The sequence below is a fragment of the Chanodichthys erythropterus genome, chromosome 21 (assembly GCF_024489055.1).
Source record: "Chanodichthys erythropterus isolate Z2021 chromosome 21, ASM2448905v1, whole genome shotgun sequence".
Classification (NCBI taxonomy): Eukaryota; Metazoa; Chordata; class Actinopteri; order Cypriniformes; family Xenocyprididae; genus Chanodichthys; species Chanodichthys erythropterus.
The window spans coordinates 27,486,532-27,506,039 of NC_090241.1; the positions used below are offsets into that span (position 1 = coordinate 27,486,532).

General features: G+C 35.4%; 2 protein-coding genes across 2 annotated transcripts in view; both read right to left on the minus strand.

Moving 5' to 3' along the window:
- Positions 1–798, minus strand: part of tex264a (testis expressed 264, ER-phagy receptor a) — an 85,088-nt gene extending 84,290 nt beyond the window's left edge. The window contains exon 1 of the mRNA XM_067372988.1: positions 291–798. Coding sequence (XP_067229089.1) covers positions 291–548 — 258 coding nt within the window. The 5' untranslated portion in view covers positions 549–798. The remainder of the gene's footprint in view (positions 1–290) is intronic.
- Positions 799–962: 164 nt separating this feature from the next.
- On the minus strand, positions 963–19,374 carry fancd2 (FA complementation group D2). The gene is made up of 44 exons (XM_067373393.1): positions 19,244–19,374; positions 18,919–19,025; positions 18,666–18,800; positions 18,444–18,511; positions 18,251–18,360; positions 18,071–18,128; positions 17,278–17,330; positions 17,104–17,182; positions 16,825–16,949; positions 16,542–16,629; positions 15,891–15,995; positions 15,662–15,762; positions 15,130–15,241; positions 14,983–15,018; positions 14,735–14,881; positions 14,498–14,632; positions 14,258–14,389; positions 11,701–11,808; positions 11,501–11,610; positions 11,353–11,407; positions 11,088–11,207; positions 10,887–10,960; positions 10,623–10,769; positions 9,607–9,707; positions 9,303–9,418; positions 8,374–8,482; positions 8,005–8,106; positions 7,826–7,923; positions 7,455–7,622; positions 7,238–7,354; positions 6,543–6,671; positions 6,326–6,444; positions 6,126–6,236; positions 5,904–6,037; positions 5,724–5,823; positions 4,609–4,731; positions 4,348–4,441; positions 4,085–4,156; positions 3,904–3,942; positions 3,750–3,824; positions 3,547–3,621; positions 3,260–3,406; positions 2,669–2,752; positions 963–1,440 (listed from the first exon to the last, which is right to left on the minus strand). The coding sequence occupies exons 2-44, from the start codon at positions 18,980–18,982 to the stop codon at positions 1,375–1,377; spliced, it is 4,341 nt and encodes a 1,446-aa protein (XP_067229494.1). The 5' UTR covers positions 18,983–19,025; positions 19,244–19,374; the 3' UTR covers positions 963–1,374.
- Positions 19,375–19,508: the final 134 nt, after the last annotated feature.

The following is a 19,508-nucleotide window of genomic DNA, read 5'->3' on the forward strand; positions in this document are numbered from 1 at the left end:
TTTATAACATCCCCTTATTCAATGGAGGAGTTTGAACCTGATGACAAGTGTGTTGTTGTTGTTTTCACCTGATGACAGGTAGCTTAGGGGTTGTGAGCGATAAAGTGACGTCATCATTTTGGTGGAAAATTAAATAAAAAGAAAAAAAATCAAGTTAAATTATTAATTAGTGATGAGAACATTGCAAACCATCACATATATCGCTTTAAAGTGGAAATGTTGTTTTAAAAACACACGGCAGGCGAAGTTGCCTCAAGAATCAGTGAATCAGAAAGAAGTGAACTACAGACCTGACTAGGGTCATCGTAAAACACACCGACAGAGGACAGCTTCGGTCCGATACTGCAGCTCTCTGTAAAAGCAGCTCCGCTGTCCTTGTACGATCCTTTTCTGAACTTATATGCAATCGTGATGTTTTTCACCGGAGGAGATCCAGTCCGAATCACGACTTCAGAAAAAAGACCGGTGTAAAACACGAAGCCCACCAGAGTTAAGATGAGACAAATGACCAAAAAAAGAATCAGCAATAAAATGACAAAGTCAGACATTTTTGCCCGTCTGTCAGAAAATCAAGCACAGAAACGCTCAATGTGTACGAATAATTCTGTTACTGTGATGGCACTCAAAAACACAATCCTTCAGCCTCACAAACAGGCCTGTTTGTTTGCATCCGTTTCGGCAGATGTTACAGTATCGATGCTTCACTGCGAGGTCAGTTAACACCCGTCTTTTAGTTTTGTATTGACACAGCTGAGCGTTTGTTTATCCTCCTCTGCACAGAAACATTGAACGCATTGCTTCCTGGATGCACCATGTGACTGTGAGTCAGAGGGATGGCTTGGAACGAGCCAACCACAAATTCTGAATCATTCCCGCGAATCGGTTCTTTCGAACAGTTCGATCTTGAAAAAGATTCAGTGATTCTTTTAAAACTATGACTTCAGCTGACACATTTTCTTGTTTATGACTTTTATTTTCCTAGTTAAGGCTTATTATTAAGGGTGTTTATTGAAATTTTATTAATTGTAAACATTCCTCTCATACAGTCAAATATATTTCTGTTGTATAAGAACATACATAAAACACAAAACACTGTTAAGGTCAAAATTAAGGTAACTGACAAATTTATCATTAACATTTGTATTGAAATATGAAAATCTTAAAACATGCAAACACAATTAGAGAGCTGCTCAAGAAAACCACTTGATTAGTGTTAAGTGAACATTTACACAACAGCTTTAATCCAAGCACTTTTTATTTACCTTTTTTTAAAATTTATTATGAAGAAAATAAATCCCCCAAATAATTTGAAGGAATAATAAAGCAAAAATAGTGTACTGATCATGTGCTAATGTACAGCAATGCTTGCTTATTTCAGTCTGATTCATCCGATTCCTCCGCTTCTTCCTGTCCATTGTTCCTCTCATCAGAGTCGCTCTCCTGTGTCAAAACAGATTGAATTAAGCATCAAGAAATGAAAGACGTCACAAAATGTCTCATGAAAGATCTCATGAGGAAATGAATCTCCCAAAACAAGCCACATAAAATTCATTACAGGCTATTAAAGGCAATTACAGACTTCCAGGCGACATGCTTTTTATTTGCTTTTGTGAAATACATGACAAAGCATGATAACAAAATACTGCTGCTGGGCAGGTGATGATTATGTTAATGTGGTATTAAAAATTATACAAATATGAATCAAAATTAATTTAACTGACCTGTCATATCTGTATTTATTTGAACAAAATGGGCTCTGTGAGGCCACAGAAACATGCACAGGACTTCAGAAGACAAATCATCTGGATCAACATGCACATTGCCCAATTTCTATATCCTAATTATTGTTAATGGAATTCATTTTTCAGGAGCTCATTGCTTTTACCTTCAGTTAAACTGCTAACAGTGATTGTAAATTAATTGCCTAAATTATTCATTATTTGCTAACTGCATTCTTTAAATTGTAATGTTGACATGCATTCTCTGTAAAGCTGCTTTGAAATGATATGTATCGTGAAAAGCGCTATTTGAATTGAATTGAATTGAAATCAAAATATGTTCTAACTAAAATAAGGTACTCAGATGACATACTATTTCTGGAGTATTTTTGAACATGCTTTTTTAGTTAATATTACCCAAAACCGTTGTGCAACAGAAAATGTATTATCAACATTGATATTATTAACACCAAATCAGCATATTGGAATGACTTCTGAAGGATCATGTGACACTGAAGACTGACAGAGTAATGGCTGCTGAAAATTCAGCTTTGCCATCAAAGGAAATTTTACAATTACTGTTTTTACTGTATTTTTTCTTTCAAAAACAACAACAAAAATCTAACTTTTGAATGGCAGTGTATGACCCCAAAAGTTAAGTAATAATGAATTTAAAGGTTATCAATTTAGCTAGATGCCAACGCAGGCAAACAAAATATGAAAAGGGGGTTAGTGGTATCAAGATGCAATTTTTAATGCAGTACACCGGCATCAAGTCTTATTATTTTGTCGTCAGCAGTGAAGTACACATTTTAGTGTGCACTACAATATTTAAATTGGGATGCAGCCTATACTGTCAGAATAAATGGTTTACTTTCCAGGAATGCAGATGATTAGATTACATTTCTGTGCATTATGCAGGATAATGCAAAGTCAACCGGTCATTATACCTCCACTTCACTCTGCAACTGAGAGGACTCTTCCTCCTCCTCTTCATCAGCTGCCTGTGACCTTTGTGAGAGAATCTCTTCACCCTGCAAAATAAAATAAAAAGGTTTGAATCTCTGTATTATCTATACATGCTACACTGTGCTATACATTCTAATACCGCATTGTTTTACACTATACAATTATTTTTTAGAAACACACTATACAATTTTTGAACAAATTCTAAAAGACTTACTAACATTGCTTCAGAACACAGTTTCATAACCCCGGCTAAAAATTGGTGCTAACCCCACTTCTAAATTACAAATGTGAAACCCAGGGTTTAAACTGTGGTTAAGAACAATGAATACTCAGGGTTACACACAGTGTAAAAAGCCCTAAAGTAAAAACTACGGAACTGGAGTAGAAAAAAATTCCTTATAATTGAAGTCGGCATGAAATGGATGTTGTTGTTGATAGTCTTTCCTTCCCTATTGTACTGTATATCCAAGTGAAATTGCTACTCAAATAAGAAAAAAAATTTTTTTTTGATATTATGGTGACTTTAAGCCCTGATGTGGCTTTTCTCTCATCATCTGCGTTTAAAATCTCACCTTTAAGTCTCTGTTCTTCAGGTTCCCCAGCCAGAAGGCTTCTTGACAGTGGTTAAGAGTGAGCATGGCTTTCACGCGATACACAAACTGCTCTAGACATTTTTTCAAGGCTGGAACGTGATTGGTCAGACCTGTATCTTGCCTAATCTAAGAACAGAAAAAGCAGTGATTACAATTAAAGATGCCATACGCTTCAAAATGATATGTATTGTAAGATTTTCTTGTTTTAATCTTTAATCCCAGTCTAGCTCCACAGATCGCCATGCACAGCAGATGCTGTTGTTCACCTTTGAATGACCACACATGTGGTGGAGTTGTCTAGTACTGAGTTGGAAGGTCTTCAGTAGACTCTGGACATCCTCCTGAGAAGATCAATCAGTGAGATGATTAAAATTTCACTTTATTAAACTAATCATTTTGGTGTTTTAAAGCTCTAGATTCTGCACAAGATCATTTAAACATCAAGTTTAAATGAATTAGACAGAAATACCTTGTGTTTTTTAAAACTGTAGTCAAGCAGAGGCATTCCAAGCTTGAGGAACGACTCCAGAAAAAGACGACCGTACTGAAAAACAAAGTGAAAACAATGTGGTGAATGACATTATCTTCATTAACATACCTTTGTGTGTGCAAATATTTCTCACCTTCAAACACACAGTGAGTACAGGTCTGCTGTCAAAGATCTGAAACAAAAAAACAAAAAAACAAAAAAAACAAGAACATCCTAGGTAACTATCACACAGCTGTGTAGTGGAGACTTTATCAGAGTCATAAATGTGAAGAGTGCACACTGAGAGCACAGGAAATATGTGAAAGTTTCTGTACCTTGACCAGGTTTATGAGGATGTGGAAGTCACGCACAGCCAGATTCCACGTTAAGAGCTTCTCGCTCTGCACCTGAATAGATTTAGGCTCATTTCAGGCAGTTCAGAATCAGTTCTTTCTTTTGGGAGACAATAACTCCATTTGTTGTACACTATGATCTTTTAAAACTTTGCAGACCTTTTACATTTGCAAACAGCTGTATTACAGACTACATGAATGTTAATATCTGTAAAAACACTTTAAAATCATATCTACCCACACACCTCTTGATTATCCATCTGTTTGCTGGGAGGAATCTTGCGCACAGCTCTTTCTAGCTCTGCCATCATGCTCTTGTAGTAAACCAGGAACGTCAGCCTGCAGCATCAAATATCGATATTTACAGTTATTACACGGCTCTGGAATACCAGATTCTGATTGGTCAAACATTGAGCGGTCAAACATTTTTGTATCAGTACTTCATGTATTTATTCATTCATCCCTTACAATTTACATAGATACTTTTGTTTCGGAAGCTGCAGTACCTGTTGAGTGTTGGCCAGCTGCGCGAGTTTGCATCTTTAGCAGCATTCAACAGCTCAGGAACCCCCTCACCTGCTATTTCCTCCACCGCCTTCAGAACATCATCAGTGTGCTCTAGATAAATACTAGAGAGGGAAACCAAAATTATAGAAACATGCTCAAAAATATTTTTGGATCAGTCTCTCACTCTCTATAATAATATATTATATATATATATATATATATATATATATATATATATATATATATATATATATATATATATATATATATATATATATATATATATATATATATATATATATATAAAAGTTTGGGTTTGAATTGAATGTTTCTCATAGTTTCTTATGCTCAGTTTATTTGATAGTAAACACAGTAAAAACAGTAATATTGCGAAATATTACAATTTAAAATACAATTTTTTTCAGGATTCTTTGATGAATAGAAAGTTCAAAAGAATAGCATTTGTTTGAAATAGGATATTTATTTGATTCATTTGTAACATTATAAATGTCTTTATTTTGATCAATTTAATGCATCCTTGCTGAATTAAAGTTTTAATCTCTTTCCCCCAACATGATATATTTATATATTTATAAATGTTATTAATATTTGACATTTCAATTAGTAAAAGAATATCTTATTATAATAATTACACTACATTTGTAAGATTACATGAATATTTTATGTAATTAATTTTGTCTTCTTGTATAATACAGGAATTAGACTATTTCTAAAAGTGAGGATAGTGAGGATAAATGACTCAATAAGCATATAAATCATTTTACAGACACCTTCTCTCTCCCCTACCTATTACAGTCTAATTTCCATGTGTGTTAATACCCTAATAGCTTCAATGCAGAGTTATTTTAGTATTACGTATATGCCATTGCTTTTTTGTTCTTGCTTATAGGACAGTGTAGAGTGACAGGAATGTAGAGGGGAGAAATGGGGAAAGAGATCAGGACATGACCCAGGGTCCCCTGGGTCCCCATGAGCTAACAGCTGAAAATGATTTTTAGTAGATTTAGTTTTAGTTAACAATAACAACACTGCCTCAAAGACATTTGGAACTGAATGGGAACTTAAGCATTATTGTGTGTAATTCACAACGTACCTGAGGAGAGTTTGAAGAGTATCATTATATTTGTTTCCTCGCTCTTTCTCTCCACTCGCTGTAACCCACTCCTGACAGAGGAAACGCCTTGTCAGGGATGCTGGGGAAATTGTAGCATTCAAAATGAATGTGTTATAGAGAGCAACCACTATTATACAGCATGAAGTAATAGAAACATACTGATCTGTTCCCTGTAGTTCCTGTGGTTTGATCCTCCATGCTGGGACAGCACAATGAGCAGCTGAGTCAAACAAAGGGCTGTGTTCAGGCTGGGCACTGTGCTTCGGAAGTTCTGCAGGTACTCAAAAGCATGCCTGAGCATATAAAACAGCACAAACAGGTGGTTACATTGCAAATCCTCCATTAACGGCAAACAGGAAGTATGTGCACTGACGTTCCCACCTGCTCAGCTGATCCAAAGTCAAATCTGTCTCGTCCTCTTTTAGCCGGCCAGCCAGGACCCCCAGAGCACTCTTCAGCAGAGCACGGTGCTCCAGACCAGAAAAGCCGGCCCTGAATATGAACAGCAGGTGAATGAAGATGGTCAGAATGTTTTGTAGTTGTCATGAAAGTCAATTAACAGCTAACTAGTCTAGGCTCACCAGCTGAACGTGGTGTGCAGCACTTGCAGTAGCAGCTGATAGGCAGAACTCATGAGCTGCTGTTCCTTCACGTCCACACCAGGAGCATCAACAACACCCTGATTCTCAGAGAGCAGAGTCTGTGTGGACAAGCAGGTTCAAACAGAGCGACAAAACCACAACCAGCTCTAACACAAGGAACATGTATACAAGGCTGTGAATGGAAATGTGTGTGTACCTGAAAATGATTGTGGCAGTTCTCCAGGTGTGTGCAGAGTGTGGGCAGCAGCTTAATGCAGTAGGTGGCGATTTCTGTTGAATTTTTCTGTTGCAAGTGAGCAAAGCCCACTGCTCTGTCCGTCTTACTCTAAAGAGACACCAAAGAAAACATTTGGGATGCACAATATTTCATTACCATAATGATTATCAGCCAATATTGGAGATGTTTTTTTAATTTATCAGTATCGGTCAATACTGAATTATTTTTTTATATATATATATATTTTTTAATTGCTCATTTCCCTACTTTACATTTAGATTACTTTTTCCGTCATTAAATGCGCATTAAAGTTAATCTTTAAAAGCAAAAACACTAATAATTTCATTTAATAATAAAAACAAATCAGTTTAAATGTCACCTTTAACAAATCTCAAAATAATCATTTTTATGCTGTTCATTATATTGATGCCACAATTCACTTAATTTCAGCATCATTATAATTTACAGTATGAAAAATAAATATTTTGAGATTTGTTAAAGTTTACATTTAACAGTGTTATTTAAAATATATATTTTTTTTTGTGTTTTATTTTTATAATAATTAAGACAATATCTAATAAGTTGATTAGAATGTTGTTTCAAAGTTGTGCATGAACATGTTCTACTACATGAATCAAGTTAAAGTGTTGTCAAGTTAATGTCTGTGTTCATACTTTGAGAAATGGAGCCTTTTTGGCTGGAGCAGAAGTCAAACTGAAGTCCAGTTTACGCCACATATCCTCCAGCAGGAAAAGCAACTCAGCAGGGCCCAACTGCACTTCCTCCCTTAACTACACATAAAGCAATGATATGATTATTTAGTCTACAATTTAAGTATGTACTTATACTGAGAATCACCAAGCCAACAGACCTTACTATTTACTGTTTTACCTTACTATGTAGCTCAGTGTCCAGTAGTGTCCGGGACAGAAGGCCACACTGTAGCACGCTCAGAGCTTCAACATCCAACTCTCTGAAGAATGGCCAGTACGAAGACAGACTGACCCCTGATTTGGCATCTTTTTCTTTCTCTTTCTCGCTCTCTTTCTCTGGATGGTCCTGCCATAACAAAAAATTGAAAGCTTTAATATTTTAAAATTCAGGTAACACCAAAATAAAATCTCAATATACTGGATTAAATTCAACAAAAGAGTAACATTTTCCATTTTCATCTCAAACATTATGGTTTTACTGTCTAATTTACCAGATGTTCATGCCAATGTCTGTAAACCAAGAGACAGGAAGTATATCTTTGTCTTTACCTGTTGGGACTCCTCTGCCTCTGCAGCCGCCTCCAGCTGTGACTTGTCGCCTGAGGAGTTTTTACTCGCTGAGGCCTTCCTCTTCTTCCCAGATGACTCTAAACACACACAAACAGTGAAGGACTAACCCCAATCTACAAAACATACAAAAAGTTTGGCGATTTCTCCAGCAGCCTTACCTTTCTTTCCTTTCTTTGGCGGAGCGACTGAAGAAGAGGGTATCATCCCCTCAGCACTCTCCCCATCAAAGTTAGCCTGAGGAGGAGTGTAGCCTGGTGTAGCTAACACAGTATACAATAAAACAATGTAAAACTTCAAAGAGGAAATAAATATAGTAAAATAGATAAAATAATTATATAAGACATACTGAGAAATCCACAAGTTACAGCAAGTCAGAATCCACAAGTGAAATATGAAGATTTGACAATATATCTTATATACATTGATATATTTGACTATATATCAATATATAATATATAAGGTACTGACAGACATCTATATCTAAGACAATGACTTAAAATAAAAAAGATTATCTGTCTCTCTGGTACCTGCCAAGCACGTCTGCAGTAAGCTCTGAAGGAAAGTGATATTCTGAATACGAGTTACAACCTTCATTTTCATCTCAGGGTCGTTCTGCCTGCAAAATGCATTCACCACCTACATGCATAAACAGACATACATAATATACATATTAAAATAAATTCTGTAATATATAACATCAAAAACCATGTTTCAAACTGTAGTTTCTAGAAAATTCAAATTGAATGGTTGCCATAAAATCAAAAAAAGTAGTCCATATGCACTATAGTCTTCTGATGGTTTGTGAGGAAAAAAAAAAACTAAATTTAAGATAATATTCAGTCACAAGACATCAATTAGGGTGACCATATGTGCCATTTTCCCAGGACGCGGATTTGTAAATTGCCTAAAATGGCTTGAGCCCTTGCCTCTTTAATCGTGAAAGTGGTCATATCGATGTGCCCCCTGAACGCGATTTCTAAACGGAGGTCTGTGCAAGCCACTGTTCTTATTGACAGCCTTCATGCAATGCATTAAAATGTTGTCGTATTTGCAATGCTTTGACCGTTCTCTGTAGAGCCAGCCTTCTCGCAAGCCACGATTGGTCGATTATGTATAATGCACGCTATTGGTAAAATAATTTTTTTTATCATTACCTTCTGCAAATATGAAAACAAAACCAAAATACATTTTATGCAACTTAGAAATCCTGGACAGGGCGTGTCCTGGGAAAAATGGCACATATGGTCACCCTACAACAATTAATATTTTACGTTGCTTACACTAATTTGAGAACTACAGTAAAGGAAAATATTTTTAGTGAATGAATAAATGAAGACAGACTACTCATTTTTGTGTGAACTATTCATCTACAACTGAAGTAAAATAAGTGATGATTGTAAAGTCGCTCTGAAGTCAATGAATTCAGTACTATGCTGTACTGAAGAGGTGTACTAACCTCCCTGAACCAGTTGATGGTGTGAAAGAGCAGAGAACAGAGGAACTCTCTCTCAGCCTTAGACAGACTCTCCACCTTCTCCACCACCTCCATATCAGTGAGGATCAGAGGACAGCCTATAACAGCACAAAACTCCCTTAGAATACCTCCTGAATCAAACTTAACATCTCTGACACCTCTTGAGATGTTAACATATTAATAATCAGCAGAAGTGTCTAATAAATTCCTTCTGTGCAGTGATCATGACGAACCAAAATCTAGAATAGAATGAAGATGTTATCACTGATTTGATGGAGTGTCTGACCTAGTAGAGCATCAATCTCCTCCAGATCCCCCTGGTGCTGCACCTCTTCACATAACCTCAGCAGGCGGAAAAATGGGGACAGACACAGAGGAGACATGCACCTAGGAGAATGAGAGAGATTCATTTAAATTGAAAAATTGTGTCAGAGCCAAAGCCTTGCGGCAGCGCTTCGACACAGCAACAGAGCTTCGAGATTTCTGATGCTGTTCCCCTCTCTCCTCTCTTACCACTTCTTGTCATTGCTTCAACTGTCCTATCAATAATGTATGCAAAAATTACAATAATATGCATATAAATGGCAGGGATTATTAATGATTCAGCTACCAACAATAAATAATGTCTTAACAGTGTCACTGATAAATAACATAAATAAAATGTTTGTGTCAAGCTAATGATAAATACAGTATGGATTACTGACATCAACCAATAATAATGCATGCTTGGCCAAATAACTGAAATCTGTGGAATTATGGAGTGCATAACTTCAAATATTTTGGGGGAAATTTTGACTAAGTATTGTGTACAATAATTGTTTCAATTTCATTTATTTTGCATGCATCTCATATGATCAAACTGCATATGTATGTAGTAATCTAGATATCAGCACTGGCTACTAAAAACTCAAACTGATCAACCACTATTATCTATATCAGGGAATCCCAAACTTTTTTTCAGATAAAACCCTTCTAAAATTTTTAGTTTAAGTACTATTTCAATAATCTAACAACACATTTGCATGTTCACAGTTCTCTGATGCTGGTTAAAGGTCACATGACATGCAAGTTAACATAAAATATTTATTTTTAGTGTTTAATTTTTATTGTTTTTATTTTAAATACATTTTAAAATAAGTTTTGTGTCATTTCTTTTAACATTTTTATGATTTAATTATTATCTTTTTAATAATTTTTTATGATTTTTATGATGTAATTATTAGCTTCTGGTACTACGGTCTGTAAAAGGGTAAAATTATTAAACTGTTCCACTGAGTTCACCATACAGTATTCAGTAGTTACCTCTCTCTCTTGACTCCAGCTGGTTGGGTTTTGTCCGTTTTGTGCTGCTGGTCTTGAGTCATAAGAGGCAGTAGATTGATGGCGATTCCCCCCTGACTCTCATCTTCGTCCAAATTATACATCACAGAGGCAGGAAACACAAACGGTCTGAGAGACACACATTAGAAAGTTAAGACATAAAAAATAAATAAAACAGCTGATTGCTTTCATTTGATAACAGAACAGAAAAGTGTAGTCTTTATGAGCCCTGAATGTGTTACTCACCCTGATAAATCTGGTCCAAGGTCTACAACAAAGTCCTCCTGAAAATCCTCTAACACACTCTTCCCGATCCATGCCTGAGAGTGACAGCCAACACAGAGAGCTTAATGTAACTATGTAATATGAAGATTGTTTTGCCATGTAGAGATGCATATGAATTGTACTACTTTTTGTCTATAACTTAAGCCAATAACCCACACACACCAGCACTAGAGGGTCCAGTTTGCAGGTCTGCAGCAAGTTGGCCAGCTCATCATAACAGAGAGCAGCAGCTTCAGGGGAAGTCTCACTGCACGAGCGCACCAGCTCCAACAGAGCCATCACCTACACACACCGCAACACTTTATGTGGTACATGCGTCAGTAACAAACGGCAATATAACCCCCCTTATTTGGCTATGTTGTGGTGCTCGGTCCGTTTCTCAGAAATCGCTTACTGCACCTTTAAACCATCAGATCATCTCACTTACCTGTCTGTGTGTCTCAGTGGGTAGTGTGCCACCTTGAGAGCCATCAGGTTTATTTCTACATAAAGAACACATGATGAAGAAGAGTAAAGACCAATGATTACAACTACTGAATGTGTATAAGTGAAACATAAAAATTTAAAGAGCATACCTGCAGGCTCCCATACTGCCCACCATCATGACTGCCCCAATAATACCAATGCGCTTGTACTTGGGCACCGTGCTAGACAGCTGCTTACGGATTACGATATGCATGTCATCCTGGTGATGGCCATATGGAGTCAGAATTTTCATTTTTGTATCAACTATCTCATGACATACTATAGCTTTAAGATGCAGATTGTTTCTCACCTGGATGTGTCCCCCGTGCTGCTCCTGTCCGAATGCCAGGCGGCTGAGCAGGTGGAAGAGTTGTCTGATCTGCTGTGAGGTCAGGTTGTCCATGTAGTCCAGAATACCCTGCCAGAATACCCACAATTCACGTCAGCAAAAAGGTTAAATATCATTATGAACTTGAAAACACCCAAATTGATCCCCCAAAATAATTTGTAAAAATGTCAAAATTTGATAAAATACATATATTATATATACAGTACAGTCCAAAAGTTTGGAACCACTAAGATTTTTAATGTTTTTAAAAGAAGTTTTGTCTGCTCGCCAAGGCTACATTTATTTTATTAAAAATACAGTAAAAAACAGTAATATTGTGAAATATTATTACAATTTAAAATAACTGTGTACTATTTAAATATATTTGACAAAGTAATTTATTCCTGTGATGCAAAGCTGAATTTTCAGCATCATTACTCCAGTCTTCAGTGTCACATGATCCTTCAGAAATCATTCTAATATGCTGATTTGCTGCTCAATAAACATTTATGATTATTTTCAATGTTGAAAACAGTTGTGTACTTTTTTTTTTTCAGGATTCCTTGATGAATAGAAAGTTCAAAAGAACAGCATTTATCTGAAATACAAAGCTTCTGTAGCATTATACAGTACCGTTCAAAAGTTTGGGGTCAGTAAGAATTTTTATGTTTATTTTTTTGAAAAGAAATTGAAGAAATTAATACTTTTATTCAGCAAGGATGCATTAAATCAATCAAAAGTGCCAGTAAAGACATTTATAATGTTACAAAAGATTAGATTTCAAATAAACACTGTTCTTTTGAACTTTCTATTCATCAAATAATCCTGAAAAAAAATATTTTACACAAATATTTTGTACAATTGTACACATTAAATGTTTCTTGAGCAGCAGATCAGCATATTAGAATGATTTCTGAAGGATCATGTGACACTGAAGACTGGAGTAATGATGCTGAAAATTCAGCTTTGCCATCACAGGAATAAATTACTTTGTCAAATATATTCAAATAGAAAACAGTTATTTTAAATTGTAATAATATTTCACAATATTACTGTTTTTACTGTATTTTTAATTAAATAAATGTAGCCTTGATGAGCAGACAAAACTTCTTTTAAAAACATTAAAAATCTTAGTGGTTCTAAACCAAGGATGGAAATTAACTTTTTTTGTCCACAGGCCACTGTGGCTGGTGGATTTCAAAATCTACCAGCCACTCAATGTTTTTACCAGCCACTTTCTTGTTTTTAACCGACAATGTGTAACTGCATGTGACAATTAATACTACAAGATCTATACTTGAGAAGTTTATTTAATCTCAAGTCTCAATGAAATACTGACATTTTCTCTCTCTCTTATACACACACAAACCATGAACTGATATACATTTCAGTACTGTTTGTTCAAACAGTACTTTCCCCCATCCATAATCGCGCGTCTAATGCGAATGAGTCTGAAGATTTTAATATGAATAAGATATTATCAATTTAAAACATGCAGACAAAAATGGTAAAAACATTTCTAGGATTGACAACAGCAGTACTAGAGTAGGCTCATATGCGCCCCTCCATCATTATGACTTTGCATTGCTGATCTAAAAATGTAAAAAATAAAATAAAAATTATAAAAGGCTTTTTAACAAGTCCAAGTTTAAATTCGACCGATTCGACTCTGGCTTTGGAATTTCAGATTGGTCATAGCATCATTTCAGATGCGATGTGTCCGAAGATTATTCTAGTTGATTCATTATTCTGTCACAGACTTTTTTTTATGCACGTTTTATACCTAATTAATGTACTATTAGTTTCTTCTCTAAATGTGTTTCCATCACGTTTTATTTGCATTTTATTTAGTTGAATAAAAAGTATCCACCCCAACGAGTGTACGAGTTACATTTATTCACATCTTGTGCAGTATCTTAAAATGTGCAGATGTAGCCGGTTTTTTTTTTGTTGTTGTTTTTTTTCAGAAAACCTATATGACTCATTTAAAATTCTGTATTACTTACATTACTGCATGCATAAGTTTCAGAAATCCACTTTAAAAAATACGGTAAAATGCAATAGATCATTGTTAAGACATGGTAATGGACTTTCTTTGTCCATTTATTCAGCTTTTTAATGATTTTAGTAGTAACATTTAACATAGATAGGCTTTAGCAAGTTATTGACAGCATTATTTCTATTATTTATACAGACGCGCGTGCGAGCCTTTAAAAGTATTTGGCTGTGGACAGATGCGTTCGGCGTGTGCACTGCGCACTATCTAGTGGACTTTTGTTTTCAAGCACTCAATTCACTTTCGCATGGGCTGGTTTACACACACACGGTCCGTGCCATCACGAAAATTGGGTTGCACGCAGACGGGGAGTGCGGACGTCCAAACCGTCTGCGAATATATATATATATATATACACACATATATACACATATATAACAATTTTGCTTCCAAAATAGTCTTCACAAGGACAAGTACCTGAAGAAGAAATATTTAGACTAAATATAAAGGGACTAAGGTCACAAACCGGGCAGGCGTTCGTACCTTCACAAAAACTGTGAACTGGCTCATCTCTGCAGGTCTCTGAGATACCAGATCACAAAGCAGCTCAAGAGCTACATCCACCTCACCACTCACACCACTGCATGCGTGTGTGACCAGAGAGCCCACCACCTCCTACACAACAAACACACATGTACTGGACATCAGTGCACGTCTCTGAATGAATGTTGGTGTCCATAAATCTGCAGTGTGTTAGTTGTAAGGTGACAAGGATTTTCTTACCTGCCGACAGTAGGAGTCAAAGGCAGTGAAGGATTGTTTGTACATGTGACCTCCGAAAGGCACCACACAGCAGTCTGAAGAACGCAAGAGTCCTTGAGCTAGAGCCAGAATGGATGGGAAATAACCCCGCATCACCTGTATGAAACGGTTACACCATACTTGAAATGAGGAGCCAAAGCATCAGGTATCATATTTATGGCTTATTCTTCATTCATAATCACATGAATGAAAGCAGACCTGAGCATGGCCCTTAAAGGTCTTCTGCAAGAGGCTTTCCTGAATCAGACCCTTGCGAACTTTGACCTTGAGCACCCTCTCTGCCCCACGTCGGCTGTGGTTTGCATTAGTGGAGTGAAGGATGAACAGCACCAACAGATCAACCACCTGAGAGACACAAGTAGGGTTTATTCATGAATTTGGATGTTCAGGTGTGAAATGTGTCCAATGGCAATCACATAAAACATTTTAATAGAAATCAATCACACCTTATGATCCTCTGACTCATCAACATTCTCTATGGCCTGAAAATCAAAAATATTATCAGTATTTAAATCACTTCAATTGAATGGAAATATAGAACCTAGTGTCTGCAAACAGAATGGCAATGAAAATCAAATGAACTCTCAGCTGACCTTTAGCCAAGCCTCTGAGATGGTTTTCTGAAAGCGGATAGCTGACTTTATGACCTCCAGAATCAAAGCCACACTGTCCTGACCACTGCTGCATGATGGGACACTGGATTTCCTAAAAAGTGACAATCAAAAACTAGTCAGAACACTGCCAACAGAACTGAAGATATTATATATAAATTGAAGATATAAACTTCTTATTTGTTTTCCATGGAAGAAAGCAAGTATTTTGGGTTTGAGAAGGAAGGGGGTAAAAAAAAGGCGACAGAATTTTCATTCAAAAGAAAGCGAACTGCTGAGACCATCTTTTAAGAAGCAATTTAGTGGATTAACCTGTGCAACATGCCCACACCTCAACCAATGCATTTACGCATTCAAAAACACACAAAAAAAACTTTTCTTCTCTGTATTTTCCTCTTCTCTAGCTTGCTTCCTAATTTTATAAATAGTGTTGGCTCCTTGACAAATTGTGTTTGTTCCTCTTTGGATAAAAGTGTCTGCTAAATGCATAAATGTAAGCGGGAAAATGTCTCACCCTGACAAGGTTTTGCTTTTCAAACGACTCTGGGAGGCCTGCAGGACTGCTGGCAAAACACACTGCTCCAACTCCAGCTTTTTGCGCAGGTCACACACCACCTGAGGAGCATGAAAGGGACATGAGCAAAACAACAGCTCTACAGCAATAGACAAATGATTTACCAGAGAAAAGAAATGTTCATGATCAAAAAAAAACTGTCATAAACAAGTCAGTTTGGTGGCCTAACCTCATTAGCATCAGATGCAGAGATGGAGTGTAAGATGAACTTCACTACGACAGGAAGATCCTCTAACTGCACAGCAGAGAGAGTTCCCATTACTGCCTCACGCACCTGATAGAGAGAAAGAGGATTCTGACTGGTATACACAACTGTTTAAAAGTCTAAATAAATGAATATTTTTCTTCAGCAAGGATGCATTAAATTGAAAAAAGTGATGTTTACATTGATTCAAAAAATCTATTTCAAATAAATGCTCTTCTTTTGAATGTTTTATTCATTAGAGAATTCTGGAAAAAAAAAAGCTATCATGGTTTATAGTACAAAAATATTTAGCAGTAAAACTGTTTTCAACATTGATAATTCAAATCATCATAATATATTAGAATGATTTCTGAAGGATCATGTGATGATAAAGTCTGGATTAATGATGCTCAAAATTCAGTTTTTAAAATATATTAAAATTGATAACAGTTCTTTTAAATTATAATAATATTTCTTTTCTTCCCCCCCCCCTTTTTTATCATGGTGTGGTTAAGTTACTTCTATTATGCTTAAGAAGTGTGCTTGTGTTACCTTTCTTTAAAAAAAAAAAGCATTTATTTTAATTTAAAGCAATGTCGCTGCATTTTAGGGAACATATTTGCATGTTTAGAGTACCTCTGACAATAACGCAGAGCTCAGATTCAAGCTGGATAAAGCATCCAATATAGGCACAGTGAGCTGAGTGTTCTGCTGAAGTAATTCGCTGCACAATGGAGAAGACACAAACACAGACTCACATAAACACAATATACACAATGATAATAAGCATCTATATAACAGTCACACTCATTATTACCATCACAGCCATAATTACTAAACCAAATGACACAACCAAGCATGAATCAACTTTAATAGCCACTTCTACCCCATCTCATGCATTGGGACACTACTGACGTACTTCAACTCTTTGGCCATGTCTCCATGTTGGGAATCCTCCAGGATTTCTGGGAGGCTGGTAATAATATCCCGCTGGATCTCCACTGGAGCCACAGAAACCATCTGCATCAGCTTACTGCTTAAATCCTACACATACACAGCGGTTATGGTAGTCAGACATCTGTCACAGCAATGCCACAATTTGGCTATGACAAACATTTATGTCTGCTACAAAGGAACAGCTGGCAATTATGACGTTCACAGGAACATATTCATCACTGGGCGAAGGAGAACTGTGTACCTTGCCGTCTACAATTCGGTCCAGCCACTTTAACTGGTTTATAACAAGACGGGGAACGTTGAGGCCATCCTCACGAACACTGTAACAGAGCACATTACAGTCACTGATAAGTGAATGATACAGGACTTTGTAATTGAAGTGATGTGTACAAAAAGTCATCAAATGGAAATTTACCCCTCAAACATGAACTCTGGAAGCTTTTCAAACAAAGTGTTTATGACCAGGGTCTAAATATAGGAAAATGAAAAACATATATTACTCATTTACCCCCTTAAAATAGTTTGAATTAAATAAATGTAATAATTAACTTCAGCTGCAATTAATTCACTAAATACAATATTCATAAATATTCAACAGATCACATAAAAAGTAATCCACTTTATTTATATATGTGTGTGTATATATATATATATATATATATATATATATATATATATATATATATATATATATATATATATATATAAAATTAAAACAATAATCAATAAATAATTGTAATTATTTTTAAATTAATTTAAATGATATTATTAATTTATATTATTAATTTAACAAAATTTATAATATTAGCATAACTGATGTGTTGTGTCTAAATTTAATAATAATAATAATAATAATATTATATATATAATATATATATATATATATATAAATATATATATATATATATATAAAATTAAAACAATAATCAATAAATAATTGTAATTATTTTTAAATTAATTTAAATGATATTATTAATTTATATTATTAATTTAACAAAATTTATAATATTAGCATAACTGATGTGTTGAGTCTAAATTTAATAATAATAATAATAATAATATTATATATATATATATATATATATATATATATATATATATATATATATATATATATATATATATATATATATACACACACACACACATACACATAAACTAGTTTTCTCTTGATTTGTATTTTAAGAGGTTAATTGAGATGTTTTTACCTGTAGCATCTCTATTCCAAGCAACAAGCGTACCAGGCTTTCCTGATAGGATCCAGAACTGATATTAGAGGAAAAATAAACAAATAAGAGTATATAAGAGTAAAGAAACAACTGCATAAAACATGAAATGAAATCTTGTAATGTTTTCAGTTGGAAAAACAGGAAGAAGTAATGCATTACGTGGTATCCTGCTGTGAAGTGGATGATGGCACACAAGGCAGTAGACAGTTTCTGAATTTATCTGGGTCTTCGATGTAAGTTTCCAGCGCAGATATAAACTCCTGAATTATCTACAAAACAACCAATGTACGTTAAATATGCACGGTGTAAACTACTTCTGTAAAAATTGATATAATGATGGTCTGTTTCTCACATTGGGGAATCTGGGATTCTTTCGTAGACGCTGCTGGAGTCGCTTTTGAAATATAACTTGGTCTACAGCTGTTATAATAAATAAAAATAAAAATATAATAAAAATATTAAAGGATTGTGTGTCAGATGTCAATGAAATCTGTTGTTATTATGAACATGTATGTTTTTCTTGTATGGTCACCTTTATTGTATACAATGCATACTTGATCATCTGTCATCTTACCAATTTCATTAGCCGTACTGCCATGTGTTAAAGTGACACCTGATTCCTTCAGAAACTGGACAAAAACTGAGTCCGGGTAGGAGTCCTGTGCTGAAGACTTTGTGGGTCGCCCACTGCTCTTGGTCTTTTTTGACTCTGTACAAATGAAGACACATCAATACAGTCAAGCAATACATCTTTTTAATTACGCCAAACGTACAAGGATTTTAGCAATTCCCGATTTATTTTAGATGTGACGACATCAGGATCTTACTTGGAATGTCAAGTGTGGAATCTTCGTCCACTGTGATGGAGGAGCGCTTCTTCTTACGCATCATCTCAGATCAGATCAGAGTGAAATTATGAAACAACAGATGATACCTGTTAGGGTTACAACAAATAAGCTATTTCACATGGGCTAAGTCTGTACACAACTGACAGTTCAATAATGACAGCCCTGATTCAAATAATACCAGAACCCATTTGGGAAGATGGTAAACAATTTCAAGACAGACTGAAATGGCAAGAGCCAAATTATACAGTCGACGAACTCGACGAAATGACCGTTTTTGAGTCAAAGCGTCGTCAGAAGTGTTTACCTTAAAGTTTCTCCCCTCTATTCTGGTCTTAAACGTTTGTCGTTTAGCTGCTATGTTAATAAATTCTGATTAAATTTAGACTGTAGCATAAAAGTATGTTTTCATAACCAGGCTAATGTCGCAAAGCTTCCCGCGCCCGTGGTTCGTAAAATTTAGGGGTCGTGGTAAAATTCTCAATTCTGGATTGATGAATGGAAGAATTGTTTTGGGACGTTACTGTATGTTTTACGTGTTAACTATATCTATCTTTATAAGAATAAAAGTA

Bases quoted from the DNA above. Each gene is read 5' to 3' on its own strand.
- fancd2 (XM_067373393.1), bottom strand. From the start codon at position 18,982: ATGATGCGTAAGAAGAAGCGCTCCTCCATCACAGTGGACGAAGATTCC. The intron at 11,408-11,500 runs GTATGCTCTTTA...TTCTTTATGTAG, and splicing joins GGCAGTATGGGAGCCTGCAG to AAATAAACCTGATGGCTCTC. The intron at 3,825-3,903 runs GTGAGAAATATT...TTTGTTTTTCAG, and splicing joins TACTCACTGTGTGTTTGAAG to TACGGTCGTCTTTTTCTGGA.